Raw genomic sequence first — 21,368 nt, 5'->3', positions numbered from 1 at the left:
AGAGCAGCCATAACAGGAGTAATATTCTCAGTTTATAATAACCATATTTTATGATAGAATTGACCTGAGATCTGCCTTATTTATATCTTTGAATTATTTAAATACTTCTGTTATATCGCTCCTATGTCTCCCTTATTCTAGGGAATACATATTTATGTCCCTAAGTCTCATGTCATGTAACTTTTGTTACAGACCATTTTGGTAGCCTTTCTCTGACCTGCTTCCAGCCTCTATATAGCCTTTTGGAAGAATGGGCTCTAGAAATGAGCACACTATTCTAATTGTGGTGCCATGAATGACCTATACAAATGCATTTTGCTCTGATTTATATTTTTATTTATTTCCAGATTTTTATATACTGCACATGCAGATATCAGACCTGATTGGAGCGGTATAAAAACATAAAACAATAAAAAAATATTCAATATACAACATTCAACTAAAATTAAAACAAACTAAAACCCAAAACAAATCCTATCAGTGCCTGGAAACAAAATAATTTCCCCCCATTCTTCAACTTGTGGACCAGAAATCTAAGAGAACATCCATGCTTTTACCTTTTAATGGAACACCAGATCATTTTTTTTTTATTATTGAATTTCATAAATATATAAGAAGTAATACATCTTACTTACAGAAAAAAAATGGTTATACACATCCCATTAAAAAAAAATACAAGACCAAATATATACTTATTATTAACCATTCAACAAAGCAATAATAAGGAGAGAAAATGTAGGAGATAAAAGGAAATAAGTAATTAAGAAACTTTCTTAGCATGAAAAACAACAGTAATACATGCTCAAGGATCACCATCTAGACCTATTGATCCCCAGAGGGGGATATAATTGCGATGGAGAAGGTACAGAGAAGGGCTACCAAAATGATAAGGGGAATGGAACAGCTCCCCTATGAGGAAAGACTAAAGAGGTTAGGATTTTTCATCTTGGAGAAGAGACGGCTGAGGGGGGATATGATAGAGATGTTTAAAATTATGAGAGGTCAAGAAAGGGTAGATGTGAATTGGTTATTTACTCTTTCGGATAGTAGAAAGACTAGGGTGCACTCCATGAAGTTAGCATGGGGCACATTTAAAACTAATCGGAGAAAGTTCTTTTTTACTCAATGCACAATTAAACTCTGGAATTTGTTGCCAGAGGATGTGGTTAGTGCAGTTAGTATAGCGATGTTTAAAAAAGGATTGGATAAGTTCTTGGAGGAGAAGTCCATTACCTGCTATTAAGTTCACTTAGAGAACAGCCACTGCCATTAGCAATGGTTACATGGAATAGACTTAGTTTTTGGGTACTTGCCAGGTTCTTATGGCCTGGATTGGCCACTATTGGAAACAGGATGCTGGGCTTGATGGACCCTTGGTCTGACCCAGTATGGCATTTTCTTATGTTCTTATGAATACTTCTGGAATTAATGAAAGACTTAAGTTGCTCAGGTAGGAAAAATACAAAATAATCATTATGCTATCTAATAACACATTTACCTGGATATCTAAGAACAAAGGAGCATCCTAAGGAAATAGCTTGAGACCAAAGAGAGAGAAATTCTTTCCTTCTCTCCTGAGTAGAGCGAGCAAAATCAGGAAAGGTACAAATCACTTGTCCATGAAATAAAGAAGAAATATTCCTAAAATATCTTTTCATCACTTTGCTCACATCCTGTTCAGAAATAAAAGAAATAAACAATGCAGAACCCTTAATAATCTTAGCACTAGAATCGTCAAGAAAATCAGTCAAATTTTCAATTACATTGGACAAATGTTCAGGTTGAGACTGCTGAGAGTTTACTTTAACAGTGGGAATAAAATATATCTTATCTATAGAGGGGACCTTATTGGAATCGAACTGAAGAATTTCATGAAAATACTTCGTCAAAGTGTGATAGGGATTCTTACCCACCACCTTAGGGAAGTTCAGAAAACATAAATTCTCCGGAAACTCAAGCCTTTGGGAAAGATTATTTTGGTCTTCAACAAGTCTAGCATTAAAAGTCTGAATATTCCCAATAACATTCTCAGTAGCAGACATTTTAAGGGGTCATTCTCTAAAGGGATCGCACGCGTGCGATACCTAAATTGGGGCGGAGTTGGCCCCGGAAGAGGAGGAGTCGGGCTGGCACCAGGGCCGACTTTGCGGAGACATCGCTGGCGGTGAAAGGTAAGGACCCTTATCGCCACCAGTTTCGCGCCGAATAACTGCACCTTTTATGATGTAGTTATTCGGTGCGAAAGCCGGCAGCCAGCACACTGCAGTTTTGCGATGGCTGCCGGCTTTCGCAGGCCTGCCCCCCCCCCCCGCTTCGCCCCCTCCCCCCGTTACCACCTGATTCTCTAAGGTCTGTGACCTTAGAGAGTCCAGGCCCTAGATTGTATTTCATGGAGTTGAGTATCATAGTTATTCCCCATAGCATCCATCTTATTAGAAAGAAGATCAATTTTTGGGTAACAGTCCTTCAAAGAGCAACCAAAGCTTGCTATCAGAATTCAGATTGCATCTAGTGTGACAACTGCTGCTTTGGCTGGAAGAAATGAAGACTCACAAGAGGGCTCAGAGCATGCAGGACTTGGAGCACCAGACAGCTTCAGAGCCAAATAGTCCACTGACTCCCCTGGGATCTCAACAGGGGATGAAGAAGCCAAACATGCAGTAAAACTGGCTCTCCCTGTGTCCTCATGCAATGAGAAAAGCAGTGGCAACTCGGATGCTGAACCTCCATGCACTCCTCCCTCCGCAGATGCCAATAGCATGTCATCCTGCAGTTCCTCAAGTTGCAATGGGGAAGTGAATCTCAGTGCTGGCGGGAGCCAGGGATCCGGGGGACAAGGTGACTTCTTCTCCAGGCAAGGCAGGTGCTCTTTCCTCCAAGATCGCAGCAGAGCAAACAGTCCCCTATTGTACTGCTGATTCAGAGAGATAGAACGGCAGAAATTGCTGACTATGTAAGAGGGGTACATCCAGAGGGAAGACGCGAACTTTACCTTTCCATTTGGAATGCATAGTTACAAAGAAGCACATAATTCACAAGAAACACAGAGCAGAGTCTGCATCCGGTATCATGCTGCCGTCTTGCCCCCCCCCCCCCCCCCCCCCGAATGGCAGATAATTTGACTCCAACCTAATATCCAATGGTGCAGCATTACAAGTTTTTTTCAATGCAATATTTTACAAACCTCACACACGGAGGACATCTGGAACAATGCACCGGCCACTGAATGTAGATTGTGATTAGGGGTATAGCTAGCAACTACATTCTTTAAAAAGCTAGCCCCCCTCATCCCAAGCTATTTTGAACATTAAGATCTTAATTTTGAACTGTACCCATTCCCTAATAGGAAGCCGGCGCAGTTGAGTTAACGGGACAGAACTCTCTTGTCGGGGGCAAGCAGAAATCAACCTTGCCGCCATGTTCTGTATAACCTGTAAGCTTTGAATTTGCTTGCATGGGAGTCCAATCAGTAACCCATTGCAATAATCTAATATTGGTGGCACCAATGCCTGAACCATTGTACAGAAAACTGAGAAGCTCAACATCCAAAGTAATTTACAAAGCTTACAATAAGCCCTTTTGACCATCTGAGAAACTTGTGGCTCAAAAGATAGATCTTCCTCAATTAATACCTCCAAGTTTCTCACTTTTGGGATGCTATCCAACATCAGCTCCTTGATGTTAATCTTCAAATTGCACAGCACACTTCCAGTTCCAGAAATAAACATCCATTCTGTTTTATTCTCATTTAACACCAGTTTGTTCTTTTTTTATTTAACTTTTTATTTATACAATTTTTAATTAACAAAGCAAAGCAACACTTTGTTTTGGCAAAATGAGGATATTATTAGAAACAAAAAAAAGCATATCATATCCAATTATGTGTATATTTCTATCCAATAATATACATAGGCAACTTAACACATGATTATCTCCAAAGGGGAAGAATATACAGGGAGAAAAAAAATATCCAATTAAAGAAAGGCCAATAGCAAGTCGGGACCCCCATGTATTAATACTGGTTTTAATATAACATCAGGAATCAATTAGAACTGGAGAAGAAGTAATAACTCTTCTAGCATTGAGAATGGATTATAGCTGCTCAGGTGCAAACATTATAAAGGTATCTGAATGTAACTTTGCAAAACATTTACAGGGTTAATGTAGAACAAAAGAGGCCCCCAAAGCAACGGTATCTTTCCTGAGAGCTAAGAAATCTTTTCTCCTCTGCTGAGTGAGCCTAGAAATATCAGGAAAAATCCTCAGATTTTGGCCATAGAAAGGAAAATTTAAATTCCAAAAATACAAGCACATTTCTTTAGACATATCAGAGTCAGCAACAAACGATATTCATAAGGTGGCCCTATCTGTTTTCTGGACCCGATTTTCCAAAAATTCTGTAAGATTCAATGGAGGAAATTGATTTACACTGGAAGCCCCCACAGATGCTTGAAGAGATGATGGCAAAAATGTTATCTTATTTAAAGCGGGACATTCTTCAGGTAGAATACCCAAAACGATGGAAATATTTTTTTTAAGGTAACCATTGGAAGGAAAATTCAAAATCCCAAATCCTGAATAAGTTGTCCTAAGGGCCTCAGAAAACACAGGGGTAGATTTTATAAAACTACGTGCGCGCATACTTTTGTTCGCGCACCAGGTGCAAACAAAAGTACGCTGGATTTCAATACATACGCGCGTAGCCGTTAAAATCCAGGGTCGGCACGCGCAAGGCTGCCCAAAATTGGAGACCCTTGAGGAACTCCACATTCCACATTAAAAGGTGCTGATAAATTATTCCTAACTCACACAGCTGCTGTTCAATTTGACAAGAAAACATGAAAGCCATTTTAAAGCCTGTCCCTTTATTCCCAAATTCTGACATCTGATGTAGAATTTGATAGATCCAAAAGAATAAGAAATGCTGAGGCGCCTATATCTATGCCCTGCAAAGCCACTAATACCATTTCTGTGTGATAGCCCTTTCTAAAACCAGACTAACACTCATCCAGTTCATCTGTTTCTTCCAAGTATGATGACAACCTCTTAACAAACCACTTTCTCAATTATTTTTTGACAACAAAGGGCTATTAGCCATGGGACGGTAACTAACACAACATTCCTTATTTAATGTAGATTTCTCAGCAGAGGAGTTACAACCATCTGCTTCTACTGTGTTGGCAAACAGTCCTCCTCTAGGGACAACTCAATCATCCTCTGTAGCTGCACTAACAATTGATCTGGAAGATTTTTTTATGAGAAAAGACTGACATGAATCCAGTAACCATGAACTAGCTCTACAAGAAGTTAATATCCCATGCAATTCTATACTTTCCACTGGTGAAAAAGAATCCAATCCTACCCTCCCTGATTCCAGCAAAACTGTCTGCTCCACATGCAGTGCCACCTCTTAACTTCTCTTCCTTCTTTCCAACATCACATACCTGCCTTCGAAGTCCACCAATCTTATCTATCCAAAACCTCCTAAAATTGTCTCTATCCTATATTTCCTGAATTATCCCTTCCCCAAAGCCATTTGCACCAATTGAAAAATGTTCCTGTTCTCAGATTGTTCAATCCAAGCTTCATATAATGCTTCTTAGCATGAAGAACTTTAGAACAATATTGATTAGTAACCTTTTGCCAAGAAATACTGTTGTGACTGTCACTTCCCGATGGCTTCACTCCGCCTACCTTTCCTTTTTTGCGGCGACTCTTGCTCTTCATGGACGCCTGGCTGCCGCGGTGTCCACCTGTCGTCCTCTCCAGCGTCCCCGGACCAGCTTGGGCGCTGCCTCTCGCCATGCTCTCCAGAGGGTCGTGGATGCCTGGAAAGCCCTTCTGGAGGAAGTGGTGAAGACCAAAACTGTGAAGGATTTCAAAGAAGCATGGGATAAACACTGTGGATCCATAAAGTATAGAGGATGTGAATGAAGAGGAATGGGGGCGGCTTGCGGGAATGATGGCTACTACCTGGAGATTAATTTCCTAATTAAATAAATATACACACAGTTAATGCGACTCCAACATTGCTCTATGCTTCAACAGCAAGAGGAAATAGAAAAAAAAAAAAAAAAGGATTTGCATCCACAAAAAAGCAGGGGAGTAGCTTGCTTGATACCGTGGTTACTACCCCAAACCAAATTAGCCTGATACTTCACTCTCAATGATATCCAGCATAGTTCTCTGCTTCAACGTCAGGGGGAATGAAGTAAAGATGATTTATATTCGGACAACAGCCAACAAGGACTGAGTTGCACAGGCTGGATAAATATGAGTGGGATTAGCTTGCTGTGATGGCGGTTACTACCCCTAAACAATTAGCTAGATACTTCAATTAGATGCAGCTCCAGCACTTAGATGCAGCTCCAGCGCTGCTAACTACATCGATGGCGGGGGTGGAAGGGAAATAGATCGATATCGGGGGTGGAAGGGATGGCGGGGTAGAAGGGAAATAGAACAAAAAGTCACTTACAAGGGCAAGAGAAACAGATAAGTATGGGGGAGAAAAAAAAAGTGAAAGCTTGCTGGGCAGACTGGATGGACCGTTTGGTCTTCTTCTGCTATCATTTCTATGTTTCTATATGTTTCTATGTACATTAGGGCGCGTGTGCCGCGCAGCCCTCATTCTTATTTCCTCATTGGCGCGTTCCTCAGGGGCGTCCCCTGTGATGACGTCACGCTGCCCGGATATTTAAGCCTACAGTTTATTGCTAGCAGTTGAGTTAGCAAGGGTGATCTTACGGATGGGATTCGCTCTCCGTACCCAGCTACTCTGCCTTCCAACTTCCTTTGGACTCTTTCTGCTAACGGGGTACCCGCTCCTCGGGAGCTTCTTTGCTTCTTTCAGGTCACTATCAGGTAACTGGTACTCGCTCCTCGAGGGCCCATGTTCCCTGACCCGCTGCCTGCATCTATCTCCTCTTCTATTTGGAAGAATTCGCTACAGACACCATCAGTGAGTATCACTATCATCTACTCCTCAAAGCTGTCTCCCTGGAACCAGGTACTCGCTCCTCGAGGGCCTGCCCCCGTTCCAGCACCAGTGCCATCTCCTACGTGGAACCGCTGTGTGAGTACTTTGCCAACGAGTCTCTTTAACTCCAGGGATTTGGTACTCGCTCCTCGAGGGCCAGCTCTCCCTATCTCGGGGCTTCTCCATACTTGGGACTCTGTGAATGTTCTATTGTACTCACTTTCTCAGTTCTCTCCACTACAGCACTGCTACCGGAGGAACCGCTGTTCCAGCACCCTGGGGAATACTAGTCCAGCCGGGCCACATCTTCTATTCACTACTGCCACCTCTGGTGGCTTCTCAAACTGTCTAAAGAACTTTCTGTGTTTGTGTGTCCAGAGCTGAGGCTGACCTGTGGCCCCTCATGGGACTTCCCCCCCATGGGTGTGGTCAGCTGCCACAGTGTCCAAGGGTCCACCCAAACCTCACTAACTATAACAAATACCTAAGATAATAACTCTGTACATTTTTTGACAAGACCACGACTAAAATATTGTATCCAATTCTGGAGGCTGTTCTTCTGAAAAGATATAGAGAGGCTGGAGGTGGTCCAGAAAGAGGCTTCCAAAATGGAGCAGGGTCTGCAACAAAAGCCATATTATGTGAGACTTAGGAACCTAAATGTGTATATGAATCCCACTATTCAATAAAGATACTAACCATTTAAAAGGTAAGCCAGTATGCATTGATAACAGAGTGTACAAGGATAATAGAGACAAAAAAAGCATTATTCTAATAGAATAATAATCAAATGAGAAAATTAAAATGGCATACAAACCGCAAAATTAAATGTAGAACTGTTACAAGGCACACTATAAAACTTTATGTAGCACCTTGGTAAAGATAAAATCATCCCCAGATTCTGTTCTTCTTTCATGCTTAGAAGAATTTTGCCTCAACCATTGCTCCTCTCCCTTGGGTTTTTTGCATCCGAAATGCATAACTCTGCATTTTTTAGCCTTAAATATTAGCTACCAAAATCTAGACCATGCCTTGCGCTTTGATAGATCCCCCCACCCCCCTCATGATTTCTACACCTTCCTGGCTGTCTACCCTATTGCAGATTTTGGTAACATTGACAAAAAGACAAACCTTTCCCAACAATCCTTCTGCTTTGTCACTAAAAGAATCAGTCCAAGGTCTGATCCTAGAGGCACATCAGTATTAATGCCCCTCCCCCCCACTGGCTCCTGCGGCCTGAACTCCATTTACCAATTTCTGACCCAGTCAATCACTCTAGGGCCCATGCCAGGGTACTTAATTAATTTATAAGTCAAAGATCTTACTGACATCCATGTACACTGCATCTAGCACTCTCCCTTGATCCAACCATCCAATCAAAGAAAGTGATCATATTCTACTGACAAGATTTACTTTTGGTAAAATCACGCTGCCTCAGATCTTGTAATCCACTGATTTGCTTACCAGAGAGGTCAGAGTAACCGACCTGTAGTTCCAAGCCTCTTACTAACTTCCTTCCACTTTTATGAATAGGAAGCAAATCTGCCTGTCTCCAGTCCTCTGGAACTATTCCCGACTCTGAAGTAGCATTGAGAAGGTCAGCCAGCGGAGCTGCTAGGAATTCTCTAAGTTCCCTTAGTACACTCAAATGTATCCTATCCGGCCTCATCTACTTTAAGTTTAGTTAGCTCCTCACAAACACAATTTTTTTCTGAAAATCGATTGAGATTTACTTTATTTCCAATTTTATTTGTGTTTGTTTTATGTACTCACTCCTATGTACTTCTTCATACCTACGATCTCCTAGTTCCGATATGCTCCCTCCCCATTACCCTGTTCTTTGTATTTTCCATTCTATATGTTTGATGTAAACCGATATAATGTCCCCACTAATATCTGTATAGAAAAATTAATAAATAATAAATAATGTGGTCCTGTTCCTGGCCCTTCCACAGTGAACATCAGCCTCCAGAGAATTTCAATGAGTAGCATATAGTAAATGCATAATAAGATCTACAGTAAAAAGATTTACTAATAATTTCTTAATGGAAACATAACAAATGTGAAAACTTGTGCTTTGTTTTTCATATTTGTATACTAGGTCTGCTGAGTGATTGTATACCACCTTAAATTTGCCTCTAAGAACATAAGAATGGTGACTGACAGTAACCCTGCTAGGAGATACATGGGGCAAAAAGTTATTCAAAATCCCCGTGCCTACTCTCCCAACCCCCCACTGTTCACAGCACTATCCCTAGTATGCTGCAATATTTATCCGCATGCTACATAACTGTGCAGAATCTGACCCACACTGTACCATATATTCTGTAATATATGTAACTGCCCCTCACTGTACCATATATTCTATAATATATGTAACTGCCCCACACTGTACCATATATTCTGTAATATATGTAACTGCCCCTCACTGTACCATATATTCTGTAATATATGTAACTGCCCCTCACTGTACCATATATTCTGTAATATATGTAACTGCCCCACACTGTACCATATATTCTGTAATATATGTAACTGCCCCTCACTGTACCATATATTCTGTAATATATGTAACTGCCCCTCACTGTACCATTTGCTACTTTGTTTTACAGGTAATTGTAACTTATTGTATTAAATATAACCCTTGTAGAGCACTGGAGAATCCTGTTCCTCGCTCTGAGTAGTATGGCAGGAGAGCAAGTGATAAATCATTGTAATACATATGCTGAATCCCTTTCTGGCCTACACATTTATCTTGGATTCAGTAAGTTTAAACATTATACAACATTTACAGATGTCTAACCTATATGATTTTTTTTTTCAGGTGTATGAAAATGGCAGAGATACTGGGGAGATGTTTGTTTATATCAGCAATAAAGATTTGGGAAGAAACAACATTAATAATTCCGCTGATATAATGCAAAAGGTAAATGCAGCCTATGATCCTAAGTTTACTGGAATGAGCTAACTATTTCACACTTTTATTTTATAGGATTTGGTTATGAACACAAATTCATGGTGTACAGAGTTATAATGAGAATGTCAGTCCCTTAACTGGTTTCTAGAAGGTCAGTTCACCCAGATTCAGGCCTTTGAAAAATATGCAGCCAGCAATTTTTTCACTGACTTGGATGAATACAAATACTCCAGTGCTGAACCAGCCTGATGACTCAGGAGAACCAGAGTTTCCACTCCCCAGGTTGGCCAGAAATAGGGATGTGTGGCAGCAGCATTCACAGCCTCTGAGGGAGGAAGGCCTCCATGATTTCAGGGTTCCAGAGGGGACCTTTGTGCATGGCCTCCAGCCAGCCAACAGGTGGCACTAAGGATGCACCTTAGAAGAGGGTAACAAGGGTTTCTGCAGCTACCTTAATGAAAGATGGAGAGCTGTGAAGGAGAGAGATCAAAAAAAGGAGCACACATTTAGCCCTGCGTAATCAGAAAAATTATGTAAACCCGTGAATGCCTTTTTAGGACACCACATCTACAAATCTTGCCATTCATTATGAACATCATTACAAGATAAGAAAATAAGAACTGCCATGTTGGGTCTCCCCAAGGTCCACCAAGCCCAGCATCCTGTCTCTGACAGTGGCCTGTCCAGGTCTCTAGTAGCTGGCAGATCCCATAAATAAGATCTAATTCCTGTTACTCCTAGGGATGCCAATAACTTTCTTTAGTCTACCTGGCTAATAATATGTTATGGACTTTTCCTGTAGGAACTTGATCAAACCTCTTTTAAACCCTGCCTTGATCATATCCTCTGGCAACAGATCCCATAGCTTGATAGTGCATTGAGTGAAAAAGTACTTTCCTTGATCTGTTTTGAATTTGCTGGGTTGTTAGCTTCATGGAGGATCACCTTGTTTCAGAATTATTTGAAAGAGTAAATAACCGTCCTTTACATACCCGTTCACCCCACTCTTGATTTTAGAAAATTCTCTCGTCATAGGGGAATGGTTCCACTCTCCCTTTATCATTTTTGTTGCCCTCCTCTGCACCTTTTCTATTTTTGCTATGCACGATACTTTTTGGATGAGATCATCTGTAAGATAGGAACTCCTTTTTTCTGGGTAGGGTTATATTATTTCATAAATTCTGGTTGTTTTGCTTTGCAGATCTGCATAACATACAATGCTGTAATAGTGTAAGTTCTAATTAGGCGTAATTGTGTGCTCTCAACTGTACACTGCCTATGCATAAAGAAATAAAAGTGCATCGTTTAATGATTTAACTGGGGCTGTTTTGTAACAAATTACTAGGCTTGCATACTAATATCTACAAATTGGTGTCTATTTTCAAAATAATTGTGGGATGGGGGTTTGGTGCATTATTGCCCAGCTATTGATTTCCTGTGGTTTTGCTGTTGTGATCCTGCAACAAGCCCCCAGTAAAGACCCCAGCCAAAATGTACTCCAAAATATGGTCAAGGAAAAACCGTAATCTTTGTAAAGAGAAGTGTTGCAATGCTAAAGACTTGTTCTGTACAACTGTCACATCTGCTTTCAGTCTCAGTGCCAAGGGGGTCAGAGCTCAATCATAGTCCTCTTGCACCCCCTGCTGGTTAAAAGCCTCTGCTCATTTTCTTACTTTACACTGAGATAAACATTGCCGTGATTTCACACTTCCTTTAACATTCTATATGAATTTAATTAGCATGTGTTTGGACTTCATTTGTAATAGAGTCGAGAGATTTTCTTACAGATGTTCTCACTTTAATTTATTTTTGTCTTGCCAGGTACTTCAAACCGTTCACCAAAGACTTCAGGGCTCAGCAGATTTCCATCCATCGGGCCTCAATCTTACTCCTACTCGGCTGTTTGACGAGAGAGGGAAAGAAATTAAAAACCCACTTTTACTGAAGAATGAGCAAAAAATTTGGGTCTCTTATGGTGAAGATTACAGGTAGGAGCTTCAGTGTATGTCTGTGAGACACTCACAGCCCTTCCTTTCCGAGCTAACACAAAAGGAAGCTTGATCGCCTCCAGGTAAAAACCCTTTTTATTTTATTTTAAATTTCAATACAATTTCTGAGCTCTTGTTTGAGGCAGTATTGTTTGTGGAATATGACATCTCTGTCTGCGACTTTCTGTCTTAATGCCTTGTCATACTTCTTGATGTCTGCCTGTCAGCACAGCGAGAGGGATTTTTTCATGTCTGAATAGTCACCTTAATGATAGCAGATGGAAACCCCACAGGGGGTCCAAGCCCATCACACTGTCATCGTCGCAGACTGCCCTGACCTGCTTCCACTCCTCTCATTTTTTTGTCTCTTTTTAAAGGAGAAATGGATGGTAATTGAAAAGGATCTTACACAGGATTTATGAAACTGTAGACAACATGATTCCCTACTACCTTTCTGTTTTCACAAATAAAGTCTTAACCTTTTAAGCACCAGTGACAATGCAACTAAGGACCCAATTGGTAAACTTGCAGAGTTGTTGCTTCCAAATTTTAAAAGCAAAATGAGTTTTATGCCAGAAGGCTCCATTTCCTTCGAAGGAAAGGGCCCAGAATACTTACAGAATATATTTTGAAGACGTGAATGCACAAGTATTCTTAAAACCTGTCAATTGGTTCAACTATGTTGAATATCCTAAAATATTTCTATTTGAAGAAACCTAAAAGCAACAACATATTGTCATTACTGTATTAGGAATTCTTTAAGGCTACTTTTCAGTTATGGCTCAGATAATTATACATTTGTTAGATGAATTTATGACAAGACAACCTACTTCATTTAGGGTTGTTTATTATTTCTTGAATCAAAATTGTAATTATGGATTCTGGGAAAAGGCATTAGTAAAAGTGATGCTTTAAAGAGTTTGTATTTTATGCATATAACATAAAGGGAAAAGTCAAGTCTGAACATTGTTTTTACTGTTTGTCTACTGCTTTGAAAGGGGAAAGACATGATAAGTCTGGGTATGGGAAATGTGTCTTCTGGAACAGTCTTTTAAGTGAAATACTGCAATATCAATGTATGTTATGTAAGAGAGTCAAATATTTTGCCCACTGTAATTTAAGGAACACATTCCAAAGGGCTTATAGATGCTAACTCTGATATTACATTTTATTATATTTTCCCATTCTCAACTGCAGGAGAAACCTTCTGAGGAGTAATTTTATAATAGCCCTCGCAAATTACATCAATTTTCAAAGTTAATTTACACATGCAGGCTTGTTTTGAAAATTATCCCAGCAAAACTCTTTGCACAAGTCATACCTGATAATTTGTACAGAGTTTTTCTTGTAAAAATTTGCATGTATATATTTCAAAATCAAAAAGAATGCACATAAATCCAAACCCTGGAACCACTTTTCTTTATGTGCATAAAATTATACACACACAAGACCCAGCATATGTAATTTTGCATGCTTATTGAGCTTGAAATTTTCAAAGGTGCCATTTCCACAAGTAAAGCACTGTTTTACCTGCAGAAATCTCTTTGATAAATTACTCTCCCTATGTCCAGGGCTGAAATGACTTTGCATAGGCAGAAAAATAATAAATTATTTGCAGCAAAGGGCTGGGAGTTGAGACATGTATTCTGTTGCAAAAATCAGTTACTTATGGCAGAATGTAGCTTGTAGCACAGATAATATACAATAATATCTTTGGTAGACGACTTCCATTTGTTATTACTAATCTTGTTATAAAGAGGGTGCATTGCACATGTTGATGATGAGCATTGTTGGTTAATCGAGAGTGTTCTCTTGAGTGCTTTTATGGACTAAAAAACAGAAATCCTGTCTGTGATGGAGTTACCCTATTTCCCCTCTGTAACCTGTGGGAGACCTGGTCCACCTTAAATCCTACAGGGGTGGAGAGTCTGTGGGTGGGACTCAGCTGGGAGAATAAGAATGTGAGCCCAGCTGGTCTCAGGAGGCACCCATGTCTCTAGGAGCAAGGAGTTCCTGACCCTCTCTGAAATTGTGTTGAGTACACTGCAAAGGCAGTCAGTCTGTTGGAATGTTGATTTTCTGTTTATGTTAATAAAAGTTAAGATTGCATTAGAAAAGGCTGGAGTCAGTGTGGTTTTCTGCTCCAGTCCAGAAGATTTTCTCAGTCATCTTCACTTAAGGTGTCAGATGGGGGATTTTTTTCTAAGCTCAGCACAGAAAAAAACCCAAATATCCATGGGAGGACTGTGAATGAACAGTTTGTTGTGGTACCTGCAAAAGAAAAAGTTTGGAGACAAAGCAGTGCTATAGTATGCACCAGAGCACTCAAGGTAAAGCTTGCTGGCTCAAAGAAAAGCATAGAAAAAAAAAAAGGAGTGAAACTGCCTTTAAAACAGAGAGTGGTTTGTGGGACCTGGAGGAAAGCAGATTTAGGTTTACAGCAGACAAAGGAGGCAAGCTCCCTCTGGAGTTAGAGCTTGTATTCAGTGAAGATAGTGCTGGAAAGGCAGGGCTTTTTTTTCTTTTTTACTTTTGAAGAAAAATAAAGAAAGAGAAAAGGAATCATGAATTTTGGATGGAACAGGGCATGGTCCCAGCAAAAAGTGAAACTGTTAGTGGATGCATAGGGTGTAGCCTCCTGCAGTAAACTCAGGCTCTGAACTAAGTACCAGAAGTCAATAAGTGGAAGCATGACTTGAAAGATGTATGTAAGCTTTGATTCAGAGCCTCCTAGAAAGGCAAAGGTTGTTAAAGGAGAGCCTCATAAAGAGCCAGCTGTCCTGGGCTAAGGAAAAAAAGATGCAGGAAGCACAGCTTGCTCTCATTGCCTCCTGTGCAAAAGAGAGCTTGCGTTCCCTGGGAATAGAGAGAAACACTGGCAATAACACAGAGAGAGCCACTGCAGAGAAGCCAGTTGGAGGTGCTGCAGGGAACGCAGATAAAGATGCTGTGGGGAGTCAAGAAGGAGGTGGTGTGGAAAGTCCAGAGAGAGAGACAGCAAGAAGCCCTGAGAGAGGCACCACAGAGAACCCAGAGAGAGCACAGTAGCTGAGTGAATCACCGGACTGCAGCTCAATCCTTCAGTGGGACTTCGATACAGAGAGAGTTGAAAGCAGCAACAGGGCTGAAGCCAAAACAGACCCTGAGGGGCAAGATCCCATAGAGAGGAAGGCAACTAATCAGTAGCAGTGCAAAGGGAATGATTCTGCTGTGACTGTTTGAGGTACCAAAAAGCTCATGGTGGAGCTTCATAGCCTTACCTGAAAGAGGTAAAACAAGAGTACCCAGAAGGAGGTGATATGGAATGGCCTGCTAGATGCAGCACCGATTGGCCTATGAAAGGCAGTTGGAATGAGCCAGAGAGCGGTGTGACAGAGAAGCCAGAGGGAAGTGCTACAAGGAACCAGTGAGAGGCATCCAGAAGCCTCAGTGATGGGTACTGCAGAAGAGCCAGAGAGGCCCTGATGAGGGGCCAGTGAAAAGTGCTGCCTAGGTGCCAGCATGTGTCGCTGAGTTATGGCCAGAGTGTGGTGTTAGTGATGGTGCAGAAAAGGCCCAAGACACTGGAGAGAAGAATGGAGAACACCCATAACCAGTATCAAAGAAATTACCACGTGAGGTCCCACAGCCAGCCAAACTCCCCCGCTGGAATTTGGAGCCAGCAAGAGGCTCAGTTGAAGGACTGGGGTTGCACACTGGGTGAAGGTCACAGTGGATGGTGGTCATAGTGTTGTCTGGGGTAAACCTAATAGGTGGGGGTGAGAGTGACCCTAGAGCCCTGACCCCAAGCCTAACTGGTGGGAGGCCAGATGAAGGGGAGTGGGGATGTGAGGCTCTTCCCTGGATGGGGAACCAGGTGGGAGGGTGAAAATGCTCGGACAAACTTCTCCAACCTGAGGGATGGGGTATGTGATGGAGTGACCCTATTTCCCCTCGTAACCTGTGCAGGACCGGGCATTTAGCCTTAAATTCTATAGAGGGAGAGAGCTCTGTGGCTGGGACCCTGCTGGGAGGAGAATGAGAATGTGAGCCTAGCTGGGATGAAGAGGCCCCCAGGAGGAAGGAGCTCCTGACCCTCTCTGAAGTTTTGTTATGAGTACACTGCGTCTACTGGAATGTTGATTTCCTGTTTATATTAATACAAGTTAAGATTGCATTAGAAAAGGCTAGAGAGTGTGGTTTTCTGCTCCAGCCCAGAAGATTTGCTCGGTCATCCTCACACTGTCTCTCTGTTCTGATGATAAAACTACAGCAACGAAGTTCCTCAATTATGAGATTTTGTTAAAAAAAAAAAAAAGAAAGTAATGGGGAAGCTGGAAAGAATCAACCAGTGAACCCCACGTTTCCTTGTGGTTTTCATTGTTTTTATTGCAAGCTGTTTGTAACTGTTGGATGAAACTCAGTAAAGATATTTAAACATAAAAAGGTAAGTAAATAAATACGCCTCCGCCAGACTTACATCAGTATGGGACAGAGCGATTTCCCTAGCGGGACCGTGCCTATGGAAAGCTTATGAAAACAAGGCAACATAAAATATTCAGAAAACTCCTAAAAACCTGGCTCTTCGAACAAACATGTAAAGACGGTATAGGATAAATACCTTTCCAACAATTCAGGTCCTCCTCCTCCCAATACCAACATCATCTAACATGGACTTTTGCTCATGATTAGCCTTGATCTAAAGCAATAGCTAAGAATCATGACTCTCTCAACTTACAAACCCCAATTAATCTCGTTTCCACATCCCTAGCTCTAACTTTGCTACCTACTCCTTTCTTTCCCATCAAGGCCCTCATAATAATACTCACTCCTCTGTTTTCCCCCTTATAGTTCGATTTATTTACCATCTTATGTATCGACCAGTAACGCTCCACAACATATCTCCCGAAGATTTGTGTTACGATGTACCCAGTTATGTTCTGTTGCTATGTAAACAGTTGTAATACCAGTTAACGGCTTTGAAAATTTCTCCCTTCTCCCCTCACCTAACTTGCTTGTTATAATGTAATCAATTTTTGCTCTGTTTTATGTAATAAGTTGTTACTTCTGTAAACCGTTGTGAAGGCTTGCTCCAAACAGCGGTATATAAAAACAGACAAATAGCCTTAATGCTGACATATCGTCTGCATTGGAAGCACTTGTGATGGCAGAGATTGTCTGCAGGCTAGGACTGTGAGTGCATCCCATAAGGATGAGCCCAGAGTTCCTCCTGCATGGATCATTTTACGTCTCTGTGTAAACTGTGCATTTCAAAAACACGGTGTGACGGGTCTCTAAATAAATAGATACACACAATTATCTGACTTTACTCGCACAAAGTTAGACCTCCTCTTTACTTGTGCATGTTAATATATACAAACACGTCTTAAAATCAAACCTGGGCGTAAACCCCAGTTCTACCCCCAACAATGACTTTTATTTTGCACATGAAAGAATGTGAGAAATCGGGGTGCGCACATATTCTTTTCTACATAAAAAATTCGGGCAATTTTATAATCAGCTGTTTCTGCACATAACGCCTGTTTCAAGTGATGTTAAACATTACCTGCCCTCTAACCCCACCCCCCTCCTCCTCCCCATGCTGTATAAGTGTTGACAGAGTTTTCTGTTAAGATGAAAACATCAGACCTTATCCGTCCTATATCAGGCACTGGTATTCTTTGAGCATTCTCTGTTTGAATCTTGTGTAAATGTTGTGGATAAAACAGTTGCAATGCTTTAGATTCATGAAATACAATATTTGAAAACTCTTAAGTGGTGCATGGCAGACTGATTTTAAACAAGTGCAGATTATTGTGGCATTTTTTTTGTAGCACATGACTTATGACATAGTTTTTTTCCATTATTTCATCATCCTATGATGTCCGTTTTTCATTGCCACTCTTAAGATGGGACACTGGTAAACCATGTGCACCCAAGGGTGTAATGGACAGCTGACAGTCTGGCCTTGTCTTGGGGATTATAACATTACTACATGATTACATTTGACAGCATAGCCTGCCTTTGGTAGTGGATAAGATCTTGTGTAAAGACTGGGACAGTTCTCTTATACATCCACTTTATCTGCTTTCCCATTTGTAAGCCTGATTGTAAAAATAAATTATTTTCCTCCTGGCTATTTTCTTTTCTGTCCTGTTCCTCTAATAAGAGGTCTGAAATTGATAGAATTATAATATTTAAAATACAGAATACATTTGTTTCCCTGACTCTAGTCAGATTTGCAGTGTCTATAATTAGTTTATTCGAAATGTCAAAATATAGCTAAAGAAAGACCCGTGCACAAAAATGTGTGGATCAGGTTTTCTTTCTTTAGCTATTCCTTTGAGGAATCATAATGTATGTGTTGTAATTAGTGATCATTGACTGCCAATATTTAATTTTAGGGCTCCTGATTTTAGAATATTAGTTTTAGAGCTTTTGCTTTTTTTTTTTTAAAGGTTTCTCTTTTATTCAAAGAGTCTTTGTTTTATAGTATTTACAAATATATTTATGCTTTGAGCATAAGTAATAAACATTGCATCTCTATGTAAATACTCCCGCTACTGTTAGACCAGGAATGTTCATTACTGCCTATCTCTTTCTAGTCATTTGATTTTTTTTTTTTTTTTTTTGCTTCTGTATCATTTGTTTTTCCTGCTCTAATATGTACGATGGAAGGCCATAAGATATGAGTAGACTGTCGCTGATTAGGGTGTAGAATCAGAATAAGGTCATCTGGTTGCCATGTTAGTGCCCTTGGCTATGTAAAAAAGGCTGACAAACAAAGCTGTAGGTGAGGCAGTAGATTGGTGGACTGGTTCAGGAACGCTCGGCTTCCTTCATCAGGTCAGTGCAGAATGAGCTCAACTCAAATGATATGTTTTTCTTTGTAACCAAAATAATTCAGTTTCAAGCTAAGAAAAGAAGGAACACTGCAGAGTGACTTCAGATCCTTAAATGCAGGTTACAGCGCTCAAGATAAGCTGACTGGGGAGAGAATGAGTGGTTTAGACAAGAAAGCACCTGAACTGAAGCCAGGGAGTAAAGATGCCAGATTACTAATTTACTTTCCTGAAAACGAGCCATAGCTTTTAGTGTTTTGTCTCTGGTTTAATTCATTGACTCATTCCATTATTGGATTTTGCAATTCTTTGTTTCAGGAAGGGGTCAGCTTTGATATTGCTTTCATTTTTTTTCTTCCCAGGTCCCCCTCCAATCCTGTTCTGAGTTTGACCTTTGACTGTGTGGCTGCCTCAGAAAAAAAGGATGGCATCACGGTTGTTTATAAAACTCATCTGGATCCTGAAGTTGATCTGCTGCCACACAACAAGTATAGTATATTGATGCCTGCACTCGAAAAGCCTGAACTCAATTTAGAGAAATAAATGTAGAGTGAAGGAAAGCAGTGTAGTGATGGGAACGGGGCAAATAAATGCTCTGGTATTAACATTTTCGTTTCACAGGTCAACAAATCAGTGATCATACCCCTAAACGTTATTTAAATAAAGACCGAATAATGAGAGGCCACAAACTGATAGAAACAAACTAATTAACATGATAGAATCCAGATTGCAAAGCTGATGATGGTGTTGGTAGAGGATATAATGCCGTGTTTTTCAACAGAAACTACAAATATTAGAGTACTAAAATCACACTGTGCTGATTTGATCTTCAGAACCTCTTTTCCTTTGTAACATGCTCAGAGACAGTTGCAAGTATTTGTAGTTTTGAAGGTGCCCTGCTTGCATTCTCCTCTATCCTCACTACTTATGTGCAAGAGATGCCTATTCAGAGGCCTTTTCTTGTCTTGATTCCTTTGCCAACACTTCATCATCATCTTAGGCAGGCAACTGAGCGATCCAATAGGGTTCCTGAATTTCTGATGGCCACAATCACATTATACCTAGTCCTAGGTGGCAGGATAGTTCCGATAATTCATCCTAAAGCACTGGGCACAGGCTTCTCTTGCTGCCCATGAATATTGCTTTTATTCCCTCATCAAACTGTTGTTCCCAAAATCCCCATCATATCTTAGTAATAAGCTGGAACGTCATTAGTGTATGAAACATAAAAACTGACCTTGTTTTAAAAGGTGAATTTCTATTTTCTGAATTACTTTGTTTTTTCTTTCAAGCTACTTATATACTTTTCTTAAGATTTTACTTTATTACAGAGAAATAATAATAATGACCGACTATTGCTGAATGTTATGTTCTATACTGAAAATCCAAGCAGACACAGTGAAAATTAAAAATCACCCACTGTGGGGCAATTTTTAAACTAAGCATTTTCAGTTAATGTCCACGGGTACTTTTTTCCCCTGGGCTTGGCCCCAAGTTCCAAAACAAAAGTGCACATGCACATTTCCTCCTGCTATTTCTGCTGTACTCTTTCTTTGAAAAACAACTTGTGAAGAATTGAAAATGCCTTCTACGTGTGGTTGTCTTTCTCTTCTGACCCACGTATTTTTCATTCATCACATTTTTCTCCCGCCTCATGCATGTAGCATCCCAGCTGAGTTACAGACATCGTAGGGTAAAAGCATATCCCATATAATCTGACCGATATATCACACATTAATTAACCAACCACAAGATACAGTGGCTGAATGCCTCTGGGAATGCCACTTCTTAATGAGGCTAAAATAAAGTGTGCCAGTTGTGAAAGACCTGATTGGAGGGTCACTCTTCATATCTAAAATGCTTTTACCCACATAAAGAGCTTTGAAAATTGAACTCTAAATGTCGCTAGGGAATCTGGTAAAGACAGAATTGGATGTTAGCGAGGGAGAGGCTTATCCAGAAAAAGCAAAACATGTAAAAAGTAGATAGCTAAAATATCTGCAGGTTCTATAAACATTGTAAAACGTTAGCAGGCAAATGTGGCTTTTGTGAGATCAATATTTAAAGGGATCTGGCTGGCTATATCAAAGCTTTTGAAAATTGATCAGGCTAGCTGGCTAAACTGAGCCCGTTAAATTTGAAGCTGACCTGGGGCGAGGAGAGAAAGTTTGGGGGCTAGTGCTGATTTTAAGTGCTCACTGCCCAACTTGGATGGCCAAATCTAGGCACGGCATTAGCAATCCTAAATTTGGCCTGCCAGCTGCCCCTAGGGCAAATGAAACTTTATGTTGCTCAGATCCCCTGTTTCTTCCTCAATCTCTTCTAACTAATAGTCTGGCTATGGGATCCCTCTAATTAAAAAACAAACAAACAGGGCAGCACCCATATCTCCCATACTTACTATCTCCTTTTTCAGATTACAAAACCTCAACATGATTCCCCATTTCTCCGATTCCAGCCCCCAAAAGAGCTCCCCATCAAGGCAGAAGGAATACACAGACATACCAACCCCTGCTTCTTCTGAATTACTAAACACGGATTGCTCTGCAGCTGCCGGCACTTAGTATTCATTTATTCACCTCATTCCTTGGTGCAAGGAACCAATCCCCATTCAGAACTTCGATTCTGAATGAGGATTGGTCCCTTCGTTGAAAGTCAGTGAATAA

The 21,368-nt window shown here is 40.6% G+C and overlaps 1 protein-coding gene across 3 annotated transcripts in view; it reads left to right on the top strand.

Moving 5' to 3' along the window:
• Positions 1-21,368, top strand: part of DCDC1 (doublecortin domain containing 1) — a 351,456-nt gene that overhangs the window by 215,039 nt on the left and 115,049 nt on the right. For all 3 annotated transcript variants that reach the window (XM_029583130.1, XM_029583129.1, XM_029583131.1), the window contains 3 exons: positions 9,801-9,902; positions 11,715-11,881; positions 19,065-19,190. In XM_029583130.1, the coding sequence (XP_029438990.1) occupies positions 9,801-9,902; positions 11,715-11,881; positions 19,065-19,190 (395 nt within the window). The remainder of the gene's footprint in view (positions 1-9,800; positions 9,903-11,714; positions 11,882-19,064; positions 19,191-21,368) is intronic.

Source organism: Rhinatrema bivittatum, chromosome 17, assembly GCF_901001135.1.
Source record: "Rhinatrema bivittatum chromosome 17, aRhiBiv1.1, whole genome shotgun sequence".
In the NCBI taxonomy this organism is placed as follows: domain Eukaryota; kingdom Metazoa; phylum Chordata; class Amphibia; order Gymnophiona; family Rhinatrematidae; genus Rhinatrema; species Rhinatrema bivittatum.
Note: the sequence above shows the minus strand (reverse complement) of the source record. Positions and strands in the feature narration are given on the sequence as shown.